Here is a 15380-nt window from a genome sequence, read left to right as displayed (position 1 = left end):
TTAAGCCCATATTGCTCAAATGACCTGTTCTTGGTGGGTGCACCTCACACTTCCTGAGCTTCCAGCATGCTGCTGCTGGGGATACTGGGGTGCAGCACAACCTCAATGCTCCCAAAGTGCCCTGAAATCCTACTGCATGAGAGCTTGCTAATGGTCTGTCAGCATTCAGTACAAGTCTCTATTGTTTCCAGATGTCCCACAACTCATTTTATGATTTCCTTATTCACTTCAGCTTTAACAGACTTAAATGATTACCGATATATCCAGACCATCCACAACAGTGCAAACCCATCAACAAACAGACAGCTGTAACACATACCTGTAACGCATATGATACTGAAAGTCCTACTAAGCCAGCATTCAGGCTGTTTTTACCAATCACAGCAAAAAGGGCAGCGAAAAGGACAATACAGTTCCCCACAAATTCAACTCGAATGCCCAGCCACCTGGGAGAAAGGCAGATGTAAGCAGAGTGGTTAAATGGTCGCTTGGACCAGTTAGGGATGCTCTGAGTGGAAACAAGACATTATATGCCTTTTTACCTGTTTGATACTATGCCAGGATAGTAACTCTTCTGATTTTCATCCACCCTCAGGTCACTGATGTCTATGAAGGACTTCACTCTGCCGTAGGCTCTGATGACAACTGCTCCTGATACTGTTTCTGAGAAGTGGGAGTAGATGGGAGATCTGCTCACGGACTCCAGGCGCTTCAGCTGGCGGGAGGTAGCTACGTAGAACCGCTGCCATTTTGGGGAGAAAACGGAAGGAAACATGAAATGCTTCATCTTTTAATTAACAGTGAAGAATTTGTTAGGTTAAGGATTTAAAGGAGATTGTTACTGATGCACTTCAACCCCCTCATATAGTCTCTATACTGAGAATTTCAAGAAAGCTATCTTGGCTCCACTTCACAGCAGTGTTGGGTAAGTGCAATTTCTATAGACTGTAAGTAGAATTTCTTCATGTCGCTTTCAATATAGTTCATATAGCCTAAACTAATGAATCCATTTGTAAGAGCCTCATTTTTCAAGATGATGAAGCACAAATCTGCACCTCCATTATCAGGTCTCTATTTACACTCTAGAAAGTAAGCTTCATTTTTGCTCAGAAATCAATAAAATTGATGCTTTCTATTTTCAACACTTTAACTCCTCACCACCTTAAGCACTTTTCAGTATGTCAAATATATACACACTTCAATATATTGAAGTGCACTACGGCTCTACCTCTAGCAGTAGGCTTACTTGTTTTTACTTGAGAGCAAAAAAGAGTTAGCCTATTTATTCCACGGTCACATCTCTTAAGACATTTCTTTTTCTAAGAGAATGATGTTCTGTTTACACCAACATATTATTACTGCAGATACTTCAATTTCCCCCCAAATTCATGTTGTTTGTTCCTAAAAAGAAACACGATCAATGGAGTGAGAATCATTGCAATGGTAGCCAGATATTTTTCCAGTTACCTGAACAAAGAAGTACAGAACTGCAAGTGGAACTATAACCACAGCGAAGAGCGGAGTACTTCCTATAATTACAATCATCGTCGATAGAGAGGTGAAGAAGGTTCCAAGGAACATCAGGATGGTTGGCGGGATCACTTCATCGATCACATAGATGTCCTTTGAGAAGCGGTTGATGATCCGGCCGGTGGGAGTGGTGTCATAGAAGGACTGTGGGGTGTGAAATTTGTTCTCCAGCAGGGCAGTATGGAGGGACCGGGCTGCGTTAATGCCTCCCATGGCCAGGGTGAAGGAGCTGATGAGTACTATGAGGCCTAACACGTGAAGAGGAGACGTGTTAACCAGTGAGCATGGTGCTCCCAATTCACAGCTCTGACTCGCTGCAGTTTGTTGTGCTAGAAGCTTGTTTTGCTTGACCATATTCCCAGCCCAGCCTTCTCTTACCATGCACATTAGCATTACAGCATTGCAGTCGTTGCTGCCTAAAGCACAGGAACATGCCCTGTAGGATTTTACCATGCTGTCTACATTAGATAGATACACAGCCATCTTCCCTCTGCTTTCCACAAGCCTCCATGAAGTCCTAATGCTACAACTTCACCCCAAACCTTCAGTCTCTTCCGCACCTACATTTGCATGTTTTCTTTCCAACTTACCTCTCCCAAGCTTCCATGTTACCCCCTCCAAGGGCTTCACAACAAAATTAGAGGTGTTGGGCTGAGCTCAGACTTTGTAGGTCCAGGTTACATTACTTCCCTTTCTGAGGATAGGATCTGGGGGGCAACTATGAGCCACAGCAACTGGTGCCATGGCTTCCCCATCTAATTCCTCCTTACTAAACATTGAGACATTGTGATTTCATCTGGCCTCACCTTGCAAGAGGCCCAAGGCAGCGTAGACCCCGATTCGCATGGCTGTGTTGTGCTGAGACCCATTTATCACGGGCTCATTGGTCCAGTCACTGAGCCACACGTTGGCCCCAATGGCAGCAGCATTTTGACAGCAATACAGGAAACATATCACTAAAGAAAGGACAGGGCCGACAGCCTTCATGTATTGCCAGAACACCGTTAGCTTTACCTGCAAAATCACACAGCACAACTGGTTTGTACAACTGACACAATCAGGAGTTTAAACAGTGTAAAAGACACAAATTCTTCATCAGAGGAACTGCTAAATTCAAAACAGCCCCAAGCCCTGACACACCCCAGGGAACAGTTCATCCATGGGAGCTCCACGTCAGGGTAATGACATTGAAAACAAGTCAGAAACACCTCTGAAATCCCCCTTTCCTCCGTTTTGAGGTGTTTTATTAGTTTTGTAGGGGTCTAGTTTTTAAGACTATGAAAAAAAGTTAAGAAAAGATGTAACGAGAACAGGAGCCAAGTTTTTCAGGCAAAAGAAGCAACTTGGCAGGCGACCGAGCTCGAGACTATTTTAAGTGGCCTATTTACAGAAAAGTGCTGAATGTGCCTCCATTCAGGTGTCTTTGCAGCAGCTTAACTGAGGTACCAAATGCTGGTGCACCCCAACAGGAACATAAACAGATGCTGCTGCTGGCAAAAAGTAAAGATGCTGTCTCTAAGGTAGCACAAAAAGGCAGAGAAGCAAAAGGAGACAGACTCAGGACAAAACCAAGCCTTATAAAAGCCCCAAACCCATGAGAAGGAATAATTAAAGGAACAAGTGTTGTTGATTAGGGACTTTGTAAGCTAAAATAATCCACAGAAACAGTTAATTAGATGTCTGTGCCATGGACCATGTACATCAGGCTCAACAGGAAACACTGAACTTTCTGAAGCAGAGGGAAGAGGGTTGCTTTAACAAAACCTCCTGCTCTTTCTTTGACTTTGGTATTCCCATCTTCTTTTAATTTCTTTTCTCTTTTTCCCTGCTCCCATTTCAACCCCCTGGTCCTGTCTGGGAAGAGTACAGCCTTCTTTTGTACCTATAAAATGCTCTCAAAGATGGGGTGGCAGGTATCCTTTAGGCAGACCAGACCCGCTGGCACACAGCAGGCAGCTGGCTCCTATAACCCACTGCTGCGGTTCATCACACAGCCTGTGCTGCAGCTGGACTCAACAGCAGCCAAACGGGTTTAAAACCAACAGTGCTGAAAGCTCTGCAGCACAAAGCAGGGCTGACAGAGCACAGAGACACGGGATCAGGCAACTGTGGCAGGAGCTGGAAGGCATTTTTTTCCCCTTTTCCCCTTTGCCAGGTGCAGAAACCGCTGCCAAAATCCCAGATTTTAATGATCTGTGGCCACCAGATTAATGCCTAAAGCCTGCAGCCATGATTTATACAATACATTTAACAGAACTGGAGCAAATGTAGAAATAAACCAGAAAAGAATGCAGGAGAAGGGAGCGGGGAATCAAACCATACCCTTCCCGTTTCAGCTGTTTCAGCCTGAATAAGTTTCTCGTTCGGGTTTCTTCTTGGCAGAGGAGGCTCTGCTGGCTTCTTTTCACAGATTCTTCGTTTAGTTGACATCTTGTTGGGACATTCTCCTCCCTCAGAAGATATGACACTAAGCTCCCTGGTTAAAACGCAAGAGTCATTAGGAGAAAAAGGGCATATTTTGGCAGTGCTACACCATGAATGGGATGCAGCACATTGGACTTATTCCCAGCTCCTCTGCTGAGCCTCCATGCCAGCCTCACTCACAGCCATAGGTGCTTGTACTACCCCTCTGAATGGTCAGTGACGCTCAATGATGCCTGAAACATGGTACCCAACAAAGGTACCTGGGCTTTTTAGTAAAGGCCTTTCGAGGCTTCATCACAAGACATTTCAAAACTAATCCCTGATCTTCTCCGTTTTGACATCAACAGGAGCTGGACAGCATCTATGGGTATGGTTATAAACACTTATCAAGATTTCCAAGATTCCCAATGGAAAGGCACAATGCAAAGGGTTTATCATGCAACTCGTAGCAGTTAATTGTTGTGTGGGTTCATACATGCAGTGGTGTTACCAAAAACCAGAGTTACTTTAGGGCACTGGACTGCAGGAATAGATGTTTGATCTTCTTTGCACGTTCTTTCACGTTTATCTTCAAAAGGGGACCAAAGCAGTTTATTTATAAGAGGAAACTAAAGCCCCCACTGAGAAGCCACATGTGAATGACATCTTTCAGGTGCGTTTCACCCCAGACACATGCACATGAACTGCATGTTTACCTAAGGAACTGTTTGCGGACCTCGTTTGTCACCGGTTCATTATCTGCCAGATCAGTGTGGATGCTGAGGGTGTCTTCAGCTAACAGGACTTCCTCCTCCTCCAGCACTGCAAAACAAGATCTCGCCTCAGTATCTGCTGAATAAAGCAGACAGCACAGAAAAGAGGTGGCCATGCAAAGCAAGAGTCATGAAAACCAATTTTATAGCAGGGAAATCATAGTGCATAAACTTGCCAATAGTTGTGCTTGCATCACTTCTCCTAACTGAATTGTAAAGATCTCATAAGGCAGACTGCCTGCTGACAAATGAATATACATCACATTCATTTAGAGCATCAGCAATGTTAAGCATTAGTATTAAATTCACTTCTAGGACATGCTGTAGGCATGATCTTGGGATGGGGGAGTCAGGCAGGAACTACTGCAAGTCTCTGTTGCTGCTACAAGATACCACACATGTTCCCCTCTGCCTGTCTGGAGCAGTGCTGCCATCAAAGGGTATGGGAATACTCTCACACAGAGGAAACGTTTACTGAAATGCTCTTGTCTTCTATTATTTCATCAGAATCAAACCAAGCTGAAAAGTAACCAAGATTAAAATCTCATTTCAACCTCACTATATGAAAAACAACAGCAGCATGCAGAGTTAAAATACCATACTCTGTACAGCCCCTTTGACAGCAAGTACAGTTGGTTCTTGGCTGCTCCATTTTCCTGCTGAGCTTGACTTTGTCAATTGCAAAATAAATTGCCGACTTTCAAAATTTCATGATTTTAAAGAAATCTGTGGAAACGTTTCTCAATAACACAGACCTGGCCACAGGCAATGATTTTCATAGCAGGGCAGAAAGGCAAATGCCAGGTTGTTATGAAGAAGCAGGGGCCCCTTTATACAGAGAAAATATCTATAATCTGGTTGACAGAAAAAGACATGTTTTAAGAAAAAGCAACTCTGTACCTGTTGGTTCGTCCTCTTCGACGTCTTCATCAAGGGAATAATTCCGCAGGAATTCGGCAAAGGCCTTGTTCTGTTTCAGAAGGTCTTGGTAAGATCCCATTTCGGAGATTTTGCCATCTCCCAGGACAATGATGTGGTCCACCTGAGGCAGGAAGCTGATGCCATGGGTCACCAGAATTCGGGTCTGGAAAGAGAAAGAGAGAAGAAGCCCACCTCTCTCAGTTGTCACTGCAGTGGACTACTCAGCAAGCCAAATACTACCACATCTTTGGGGCAGGGAGTGAGTTATTGTGTCGGGTGAAACACCAGGGGAAATACAATGTCCCTTTTAGCCAGATTAGCTTGGAAATACGCACAAGAACTCTCACTGCTTTCAACTGCTTGCTGATATAACCACAGGGGGAAGTAAACCAACTGAATGATTATTCCTCTTCCCCCTTATGCTGATTTTCATTGCAGCCCTTCCCTTTTGAGCTCTGAGATAGTCTGAGAAGATCATAACAGGAGAAAAGGGGAAGCAAAGAGCCTGCAATTTGACTGCAGGCTGCCAAAGACCTCTGTAAAACCAGTAAGCTGTGACAACTTCCTCTGCGCTGCCTCCAAGTACCAACAAGCAGCACTACGCTGACAACCTTTGCAAGTTGCTGCAAATGCCTTGTTCTTGGAGATCTTACAGTAGGGATCTTAAAAGACAGATCAGGTTTCTGCCTCTACACGTTCTGACTAGATCACATCACTTCTGGGCATGCCTGAATAGCAGCTCACTGCAGTCTGTGCTGTGGGGAAAAGGTGCCCACATTGCCAACGGAACGCAGGAATGATTCGGTGCTTCCAGCCTCAGTGGTGGAACAGCTTTCCTGTTACCCATCAGCATTTGTGTGTGTTTTGAAGAGGATCTAAATGCCAGCTTACCTTTCCTTTAAGTACCCCATCCGGACCAATAACTTTGTCAAAGATGTGCTTTGCAACGTGCGAGTCCACAGCAGAAAGAGGATCATCCAAGAGGTAAATGTCAGAGTTGCTGTACACTGCACGAGCCAGGCTCACTCGCTGCCTCTGGCCACCAGAGAGGTTGATGCCCTGGGGGGAAGAGAGGAGAGAACAAAACACATCACACAACAGCAGCTATGACTTTCCATGGCTCTCACCCAGTCAAACACTCAGATGCTAAACTGAAACATAAGATGCTGAAGAGAATAACCCACTCAGAGCCAGAGACGGGAACAGAACGCCTCTAAATCTGTTTGTTCACTGCCAAACTTCCACTCACCCAGCAATCTGGAGATGGAATAAGCCTCTTGCTTAATAAGCTCCTAAAGGGAGCTGTTAAAACATAGAACTATAAAAAGGAAGACCGTCAACCAGGATGTAAAATGCAAACATTCAAAGCAGGGCTGCAGCACCTGGAACACCTTCCTTATCTCTCATCTTACATACAAATCCACATATCCACCCCATATCCTGGAATCTATCTCAAATTTAGTGGCCTATGAAAAAGAAATAATCTCTGTTGGTATCACAGATGTAAAAGTCTCTCATTAAAATGAGGTGTTAAGGGATGATCATATCACTTTTTCACTTGAAGCACGCCATGTGTTACCTCCCTTTTTATCCCTATAGGAAAAGGAAGGGCTTTATGTATTCTGGACGGACGCACCTTTACAACTGGACAGCAAATGGAAGATGCTCTGATCTTCCAGGACTAGATGTGCAATTATGCATCAGAGCATGAAAACACGCTTAAAGTTAGGAACAAGTTTAAGTCCAACTGCCTTGCACAAAACTGCTTTGCGTGTTTCAGCGTTGATTGTAGCTGGGATGCTACAGTAAAGATCAAACAATATCACGTGCTGGCTTGATTCTCTCTTAAGCTAGAACAGGAATCACCAAGCAGGTCTGACTTAAATTACCTATTCAAATAAGTTACCTTCTCTCCTATCTCTGTCTGGTCTCCTCCTGGCAGCACTTCCAGGTCAGTTTTCAAAGCACAGGCCTCCAGGACGTTTTGGTACTTTTGTTCATTAGGAGCTTGGCCAAACAAAATGTTATCTTTCAGCGTGGCATTCTGGATCCAAGCTTGTTGGGGCACATAAGCAACAGAACCCTACAGCAAGGAGGAAGAAAGGAAACTTTTGGCTTGTAACAAGCAGCAATTCATGCTTACAACTCTGATTAAGATCTGCAGCACATACATACAGCTCCTGTTCGATATACATTCACATCATACATGTATGTGTACTTAATGTACATGTATAGATGATAGAATCAGGAAAGTTATTCCATATAAAACAGAACTGAATAGGTGTGGCCAAAGCCCAAATAAACACACAGACAAGCTGCCACAGAAGCAAAGAGAATTCCCTCTCTAGCCTGATCTGCACTACAAGCAATGGCAGGCATAAGCAGCACATTTCCATACCATCATTGAATGGCATCATAAACAATACCAACCTTGACAGCCACTTCTCCTTCCAGCTTTTCCATTTCACCCAGGAGAGCAGACACCAGAGAAGACTTCCCACAGCCAACATGGCCAACAACGGCAACCAAAGCACCACTGGGGACCAACAGATTTATACTGTGGAGGAAACAGGCTGGAAATTAATTAAATGTTAGTTTACTACAGACATTATGGGTCTTTAAACCAGGGCTGAAATACACAGTGACAAATCAGCCTGACTGGGTATAGCAAGCATAGCTTGGTCGCTGGTCTTCTCTTCCTTTTCTTGTGTACAATCAACTGTAACCAGAACTGTAGGGGTAAACAGAAACCCAGCATTAATCTATCCTGTCGGTTGTTAAAGAGGCAGGATTGATAGCAAGCCCCTTTGCTGTGTCCTATCAGTCCATCAGCAAGTCAAACAGGGTTAATAGGCATTTTGACAGCAGACATCTTCCAGAAGTCTTTTGGATTTTGATTTTAAAACCAAGACCAACTGTACAAAAGTAGTGGATGAACGCATCCCATCTAAAAGTGTTCAAATCGCTTCAGTACCCTGTTTCCAGTGCTAGTAAACAGCGTTCAGAACAACACAAGGAAAACAAAACTTTCCCAGTTAAAATCCTTTATTGTTTCCCCCACTGTGTTCTTGAAGGTCCTGGTTTTGAAGGTGAACTGATACAGAAATGACTGATGGACACAGTCTCCTTGCCATCAAAATGCCTTTCACTAATGAGATCAACCCAAACTTGTGTTTGTGATGCAGAACTAGGGCTGTAATTCTTATGCAGATTCTTACCAAGCAGTTAGTTGATGTTTTGAACAGTGAAAGAGGGTTTCTGCTTGTTCATTTGCTTGTTTTAAGGAAAAATTCAAAGCAGAAAGCCTCAAAAATCACTACAATTTTTAATCTTTTTCATTATTCTTTTCCTCTGAGTTTTACTTTACTGCTCCTTTAGGAAGTCACCAGGTAACTTTTAGGCCCAATGGCTGACAATTTAAGCTGAAGACACACAATTCTTTCTGATGTAAGCCCCAGAACACTGAAGTAAGCCTGGCTGCAGACCTGGCTGCCTGGACAAAACTGGCTGCTTTGAACTCCAAGCACCTTGCTTGCAAGTTACCCATGTATATAAAACCTGTTGACATAATACACTCAGCACGGCAGCACGAGCTCCTCACACTGAGCATTCTAAGAATACTTCTCAGGTTTCTGATAACAAAACCTAACATAAGGAAGTATTTGCTTCCAGGCATTTGATTCGTTTTTATTCATTCAAATTGGCCAATGAGCAATATGTGCACCCCCTTAGTTTGGAAATGGTCCATCTACAGCCAGAGGGATGAGTCTGCCACAAGACGCTTAGAACAGACAACTGATGGCACACCGAAGTCCAAATCCCAACATCCCAACTGTCCCCATAATTCATGAGATGAGTTTGATTTGTCCAACGCTTTAGTACAAAAAATTGCTTATTTAAGAAACGTATGCAGCCTTTCTGTCCTTTAACAGGTAACTATTTTATGCTATTGCTGTGGAGTTAACGCCTTACAGCACTGTTCTGTAAAGCCTAAATACCATGAGGCATGAGGATTAGCTCAGTGTTTCAAAGGCAGAAGAGAGGCACATGTGATGTGTGGAAATAACCTTTTCCAGAAGCAAGCTGCAGTTATTAATAAGCATCTTTCAAAGAGACTGCCCAGAAGCAGAAACCAGGAAGCAGGTAGACGTTGCACTGCAACTGCATAAAGGTATCTTACTCTTTCAGAGATGGCTTCAGCTCCTTTCCCCAGCTGAATGATGCATTTGTTACACTGATGGCATTGCCTGTATGACAAAAACACAATAATAGAGAAGGCAGGAAATGTATTACACAGAAGAGTACGGCGGAGGAACCAGCAGACAGAAGAATCTTTATTTCTGGGTGTTTCATGTACACTGCAGTTCCCTTTTCTACTGGCATGGGAAGCACAGTCTCATGACTGTGGGTCACAAGACAGGCTTCTTAAGAGTGAAAATAACTGACTGCAGCTTAAGCTATAGACTGGAGCTTACAGACCTATGGAGCTCAAAATCTGCCCTCTTCACCCTGCCCTGGTGATGCTGGTCTCAACATTTGCTGCTCAGAAGCCCTGTTCAACTGTTAGCACGACTTCACTTAAGAAACCCCTTTCAAGTTGGTAGGAGACCACTGCATGCTGTTGGCTTTAATGTATCTGATTAAATTTCCCTCTGAGCAGCTTTTTTCTTGCCACACTAACAAGTTACAGATCTGCAGGCTTTCTTTACCTCCTGGTGGGGTGATGTAGCACAGTATCTGCATGACAGCTACACAACCATGCCTCCTTCTCTATGGCATCACACACAAGAGAAGTTTCAAACCACAGTATCAGCGAAGTGTATTACATGAGAAAACATCTTTTGGAGACCACCTGGTTTGCTCATTTGTTTTGGGATACTGTTTCCAAAAGAAGAAATCAAAACTGTTCACAATGGTCCTGAGCATTTGTGCAGCATGAAAGGTTTGAACAGGTCTTGCTGTCCCTAGTCAGTGGATGCACTTCACTATTCAGTGCTGTCAGCATCCAATACATTGCAGATGCAAACTCAGGCCCAATGACTCAGCTCAAAGCTCAGAAACAGGCAGCAACTTCTGTAGTTTCCACATAATCTGAACAACAAACATGTACTTTTCAAAGCAGCAATTTCTTTTCATTAAAACCAAGATTATTATTGTTATTTTCTTTTTTGCCTTTTTTCAGACCTCAACCAGTCCAAACCAAACACAGAAGGTTTATTGTATTAGCATAGCGTAGAGAAACACTGATGTCTTTACCTGGTGCTATCACTTTTGTTTCCACAGAATTTGGATCAAGTTCATCATGACTCAGGAACTGCTGAATTCTCTTTAGGGAAACACTCGTCTAAGAAAAGAGCGTGACGTTATTTTGTCATTCTTTTCATGGGGATTTAGTGCTTTTACTACTGACAAAGAAAGCATGCAGAGTGGCTTAAGCTTTCACCCCTGGGCTTCCTCAGCGGTGACTCATTCTTTCCCTGCCATCAGTCTGATGGTGAAATTCAAGCTTTTAAATGGTGAAATTTCTCAGCCCAAGCTGAGTTCATCTGAGCAAAGCAAATTCACACAGGCAAGAGCTCACTCAGGAGCCAGGCTTTCCAATACAGGGCAGCGGCAGAGAAAGGGTATCAGAAAGAAAACCAGCTCACAGGCAGATGCAAGGGATCTCTGCATGCCAGAAAGCAGGGACAGCTGAGGCTCTTTTTGTTCAAGCTGTTGAAAACAACTTCTGTACCAGATCCTCCTTACCTGCGCAATGTTGCTGATGACTTGCGGAAGCATACTGAGGGGAAACTTTAAGATGTTAAACAAGGAAAGGGAGACAAAAGCCTTTTCTGCATCCAGGATATTCTTCTCATCCACTGAGACATACACAGCAAACGTCGTCAACGCCACCTGAAAGCCAGAAAATGAGTTTGCTGTGAGATGTGTAATATTCTGACATTTTCAGATGCAGTCAAGCCTGATAGGCATCTTTGCAATAAAAGTATCAACAACAAAATCAGGCAAATTCTCCCTTTCTGACCTTTTCAACGTGCTTGAAGAATGACAAGTCACATGAGCAAGTCGATATAAAAAGGGCATGTGGAATAAAACAGCTTTTGGATTACTAATGGCTACATTCAGTTGGAGATTCAAGGGGTGAACTACAGAGCTCGGGTAAATACAAATGAGAAGCTGTTATCTGGCTGTGGTTTGGCTGCATTTCCAACCTCACCCAACTGAATTTTCCCATTGTTAACTGGAGGCTAAGCAAACAAGGCTTACTGATCAGTAGGAAAGGGAGTAAAATCCAGGTTTTTTGCTGGCTCCCTGTACGACAGGGGCCATCCATGACCATCCTATGCAGTAAACTAATAGGTGAGCAGGAATGAGGATGTGTATTTTAGGAAGCTCATTTAAGGAAACATGAAAGAAGCAGGATCTTGAAGCCATTAAGATTATTTCTGCAGGGTTGGGCCTTCAGTCTTAAAAACTAGGAATATTTTTGACAAAGCATTTATCCGAATGCTTTTGTTACCCATTCTGGAAAAGGGATGAAGCAGAAAACAGAGGGAAAGAGAAAAATTGAGGGAAAACACACTTCAGAATTGGCAATGTATCATTTGGGCTTTATTTTTTTTTAGATAAATCAACCTTGGGTTTAGATCGAATAATTTAGAATTTAGGTAGAATAATTTAGCAACTCCTTCTCCCACTAACACAAGCAGAGCTCTGTAACATAAAATGTAGAAGAGAGCTAAAGGCAGACGTTGTCCTGATTGACTCAATTGATTTCTTCTTGCTATTTTGGCTATGCACAGATATCTCGGAGCTTTCAAATTCTAGTTTCAATTTGTCATGGCAAGTATTCTGAAGTGGTTGGAAATTCTCCAGTGACAGCAATTCCCAGCTTCCACTGGCAGGCTTTATCAAGAAATACTTTAATACCGATTAACAAAGAGGCTCTGGAGAACAGGGGACTTTGCTTCAAAGCATGTGAATATGAGAGGTTTTTTACAGTATTTACATTTTATTGCTATGTACATTTAGCAAGCAGAAAGCCCCACACTTCTCCTTCACGGATGTACTTGTCCATGCAAATTCCATTTACCAGGAATGGCGCGCTGATCCATGCAAAGTTGGACAAAGAATTGAGGTAGGCAGATTTTTTGAGGACTCGCAGCTCGTTCTTTCGTATGTCCAAGACCTTCTCTGAGAACGATGGCTCCCAAGCATAGAGCTTCAGCACTTTTATGCCGCCCAGAATCTCATTCATTAACTTAATGCGGGAGTCTTTATATCGCATTTGTTCCACCTAGGTTATTAGTAAACACAGGAGACAAAGTGTCACAGGAGAAAAGAGTTTTCCGCATGTTGTCTCACAGCTGTGATGGTCCTTGGGCTATTTCTAAAGAGGATGCACAAGATAACTGAACAAAGACAGACTGCTCTCAGTATTACTGTGCAAGTCTATACCTCCAAAGTAATCAGAAAACAGAGTACAAAAGCTTTCCCCTTATCTTCACTATTATGCTTTCAAAACCACCTTAAAGAAGGATTCAGGCACTTCACAAAAATACTACTCTGCTTCTTCCTTTGATTTTCCTAATATGCATAGCTGTATTTCTTGGGGTATCCCTCAGCAATTGTGGTTACTCTTAGCTTATTTTTGTTCCTATACATTAGAATACAGTGCTTCATGTTTACTTAAACAACATAAAAAGTCCCTGCTCAGCTGTATAGGCAGAAAACCTGCATTCACACACATGCACACCAAGTTAAGCAGCTCTGCGGATCTTATAATGGGCAAGGGAGAAAAGGAATGTTAATACTAATGTGACAGCATCAAAGAGATTTAGTGGGAAGTCTGGATGTCTCTTTAAGGCATGTCATAATAGCACTCTGCTACTAAGGCTGTGCTTAAATGTCATAATTTATATTTGTTTTCCAACTCTTACCTTTATACATCAACAGAAGAAGATTTAACAAATCTTCCATAGAGTCACTGATAGGCTGCACAGCACAAGCCACTTACTACTTTTTTCTAGCACAAAGCCAGAGGGCACTATTATATTGTTTTTTTCAGCCTTCCTCGACTAGAGACTACAAAGAAAAGAATAAAGGCTCCTTTTACCTTAAGACACTAATTCAACTTTAGCCCAGATCAGTAGCACCAAAAATCAACACTAGCTATTAACATAAAACCCAGGCTGCCAGGTTTCAGTTCCCATCTCTGAAAACAGTCATTCACAGCTTAAAGAACAGCATTTATTTCCCTTTTCTCTAGATGCTCCTAGAAGGAGCTCCCAGCCAAAGGGACATGGAGACAAAGAGATTTGTTAATCCCAGAAGCTGCTCCAGCAGTATGAAGAGCCACTGACTCAATGCCACACCTTTCCCTTAAACAGCATCCAATTCACTATGGAAAACCTATCTGAGAAGATACAGTTATTAAATATATTAGTAAGATCTTACTCATAAGTAAACTGGTGCAAATGGCAGGTCATTAATGGCCAAGACAACCACTGATGCCTTAACTTCTCATAGCACAGCTGCCAATTCAGGTAACATCACCTTCTCTGCTGGTACCTTACCTGGAATGCTCTGGTTTTCATTGCTATTGCAGAGTTAAATGGGATAAGTAAAACCATCACAGCAACTCCTGCCAGCACAGAAGGCCCTAAAGTCTTGATTGAAAGAAAAAAGGTAAGTTGTTGTCGTACCCAAGTGCTGCTGTTCCCTATGGCAAACATGAAAACAACAGCAGGTTATAGAAACAGAAATCAATGTCTTACACAGACAAGCTGAACTCCTCCCAGTGAAGTGTTTTGAGTCTACAGAACAGGTATGAGGAGGAGACAGAAAACTATGACAGCATCCACCTTGAATTATTATTGTGCTCGTATTGGCAACAGCAGAGTGGTTTGTGATTTACCTGCTAAGTGGTTCCCAGTGGGAGGGCAAAGTAAGTCTGAACTAAAGGAAATATAGACCTATTGATCATGTGTTTCTATGATTCTATTGAGCAAATGTAGAAAGGGAACAAATAAGCCACACAGAAGGAGTTTTTCCATTGACTTCACTCTGACCTCAGGAACTGCAATTACTGAATTAACCCAGTACCCTCAGTGCGAGTAAATGCATACAAACTGCTAGTTCATCCCACCAGCAGAGCAGTAACTCATAAAGCTGCTGCAGCTTAATGGCTTTCAAATCTAAATCAATATGGTTAAACTGGTGCTACTGTTTATGCAGTGAAATCAGATTAATTGCATAGAAAAGTTTGAAGGCTGAAAGGCGGCACTCAAACTGAACCTGGAATAAACCAACTTCACTGTTGCAAAGGAAAAATGATGGTTATTCCAGGTGAGATTTGTTTCATGTTGCTCTGTACAAAACTTCTTTATATGGTGTGATATAATCATAGAATCATAGAATGGTTTGGGTTGGAAAGGACCTTAAGATCATCCAGTTCCAAATGCCCTGCCATGGGCAGGGACACCCCACACTAAACCAGGGCACCCAAGGCTCTGTCCAACCCGGCCCCGAACACTGCCAAGGATGGAGCATCCACAACCTCCCTGGGCAACCCATTCCAGTGCCTCAGTACCCTAACAGGAAAGAATTTCCTCCTTATATCCAATCTAAACTTCCCCTTTATATCTTTATATATGGCTTTATATATCTTTATATATGGCTTACATTTCTCATGGCCAGGGTTGTTTTTCTGTTTGGTTTGCTTTTTAGACCATTTCCCTCAAGCTGTCACTT

At 42.9% G+C, this 15380-nt stretch overlaps 1 protein-coding gene across 3 annotated transcripts in view; it reads right to left on the bottom strand.

Annotated features, from left to right (window-relative positions):
• ABCC3 (ATP binding cassette subfamily C member 3) overlaps positions 1–15380 on the bottom strand; it is a 50092-nt gene that overhangs the window by 5761 nt on the left and 28951 nt on the right. Inside the window, exons 11-25 of one of the 3 annotated variants that reach the window (XM_062623539.1) lie at positions 14204–14296; positions 12721–12924; positions 11376–11522; positions 10884–10971; positions 9808–9874; positions 8058–8184; positions 7534–7710; positions 6519–6686; positions 5607–5790; positions 4650–4755; positions 3853–4006; positions 2337–2544; positions 1468–1778; positions 543–742; positions 320–446 (exon numbers count right to left, since the gene is read on the bottom strand). In XM_062623539.1, coding sequence (XP_062479523.1) covers positions 320–446; positions 543–742; positions 1468–1778; positions 2337–2544; positions 3853–4006; positions 4650–4755; positions 5607–5790; positions 6519–6686; positions 7534–7710; positions 8058–8184; positions 9808–9874; positions 10884–10971; positions 11376–11522; positions 12721–12924; positions 14204–14296 — 2361 coding nt within the window. Of the gene's footprint in view, positions 1–319; positions 447–542; positions 743–1467; positions 1779–2336; positions 2545–3852; positions 4007–4649; positions 4756–5606; positions 5791–6518; positions 6687–7533; positions 7711–8057; positions 8201–9807; positions 9875–10883; positions 10972–11375; positions 11523–11894; positions 12153–12720; positions 12925–14203; positions 14297–15380 lie in introns of those variants that run through there. The other 2 variants (XM_062623540.1, XR_009965776.1) reach the window with 2 other exon arrangements.

The sequence above is a fragment of the Pezoporus occidentalis genome, unplaced genomic scaffold (genome assembly GCF_034315485.1).
Source record: "Pezoporus occidentalis ecotype Australia unplaced genomic scaffold, CSIRO_AGI_Poc_V1 ctg254, whole genome shotgun sequence".
Classification (NCBI taxonomy): domain Eukaryota; kingdom Metazoa; phylum Chordata; class Aves; order Psittaciformes; family Psittacidae; genus Pezoporus; species Pezoporus occidentalis.
The sequence above is the reverse complement of the archived record's forward strand: the minus strand, read 5'-3'. Positions and strand labels throughout refer to the sequence as shown.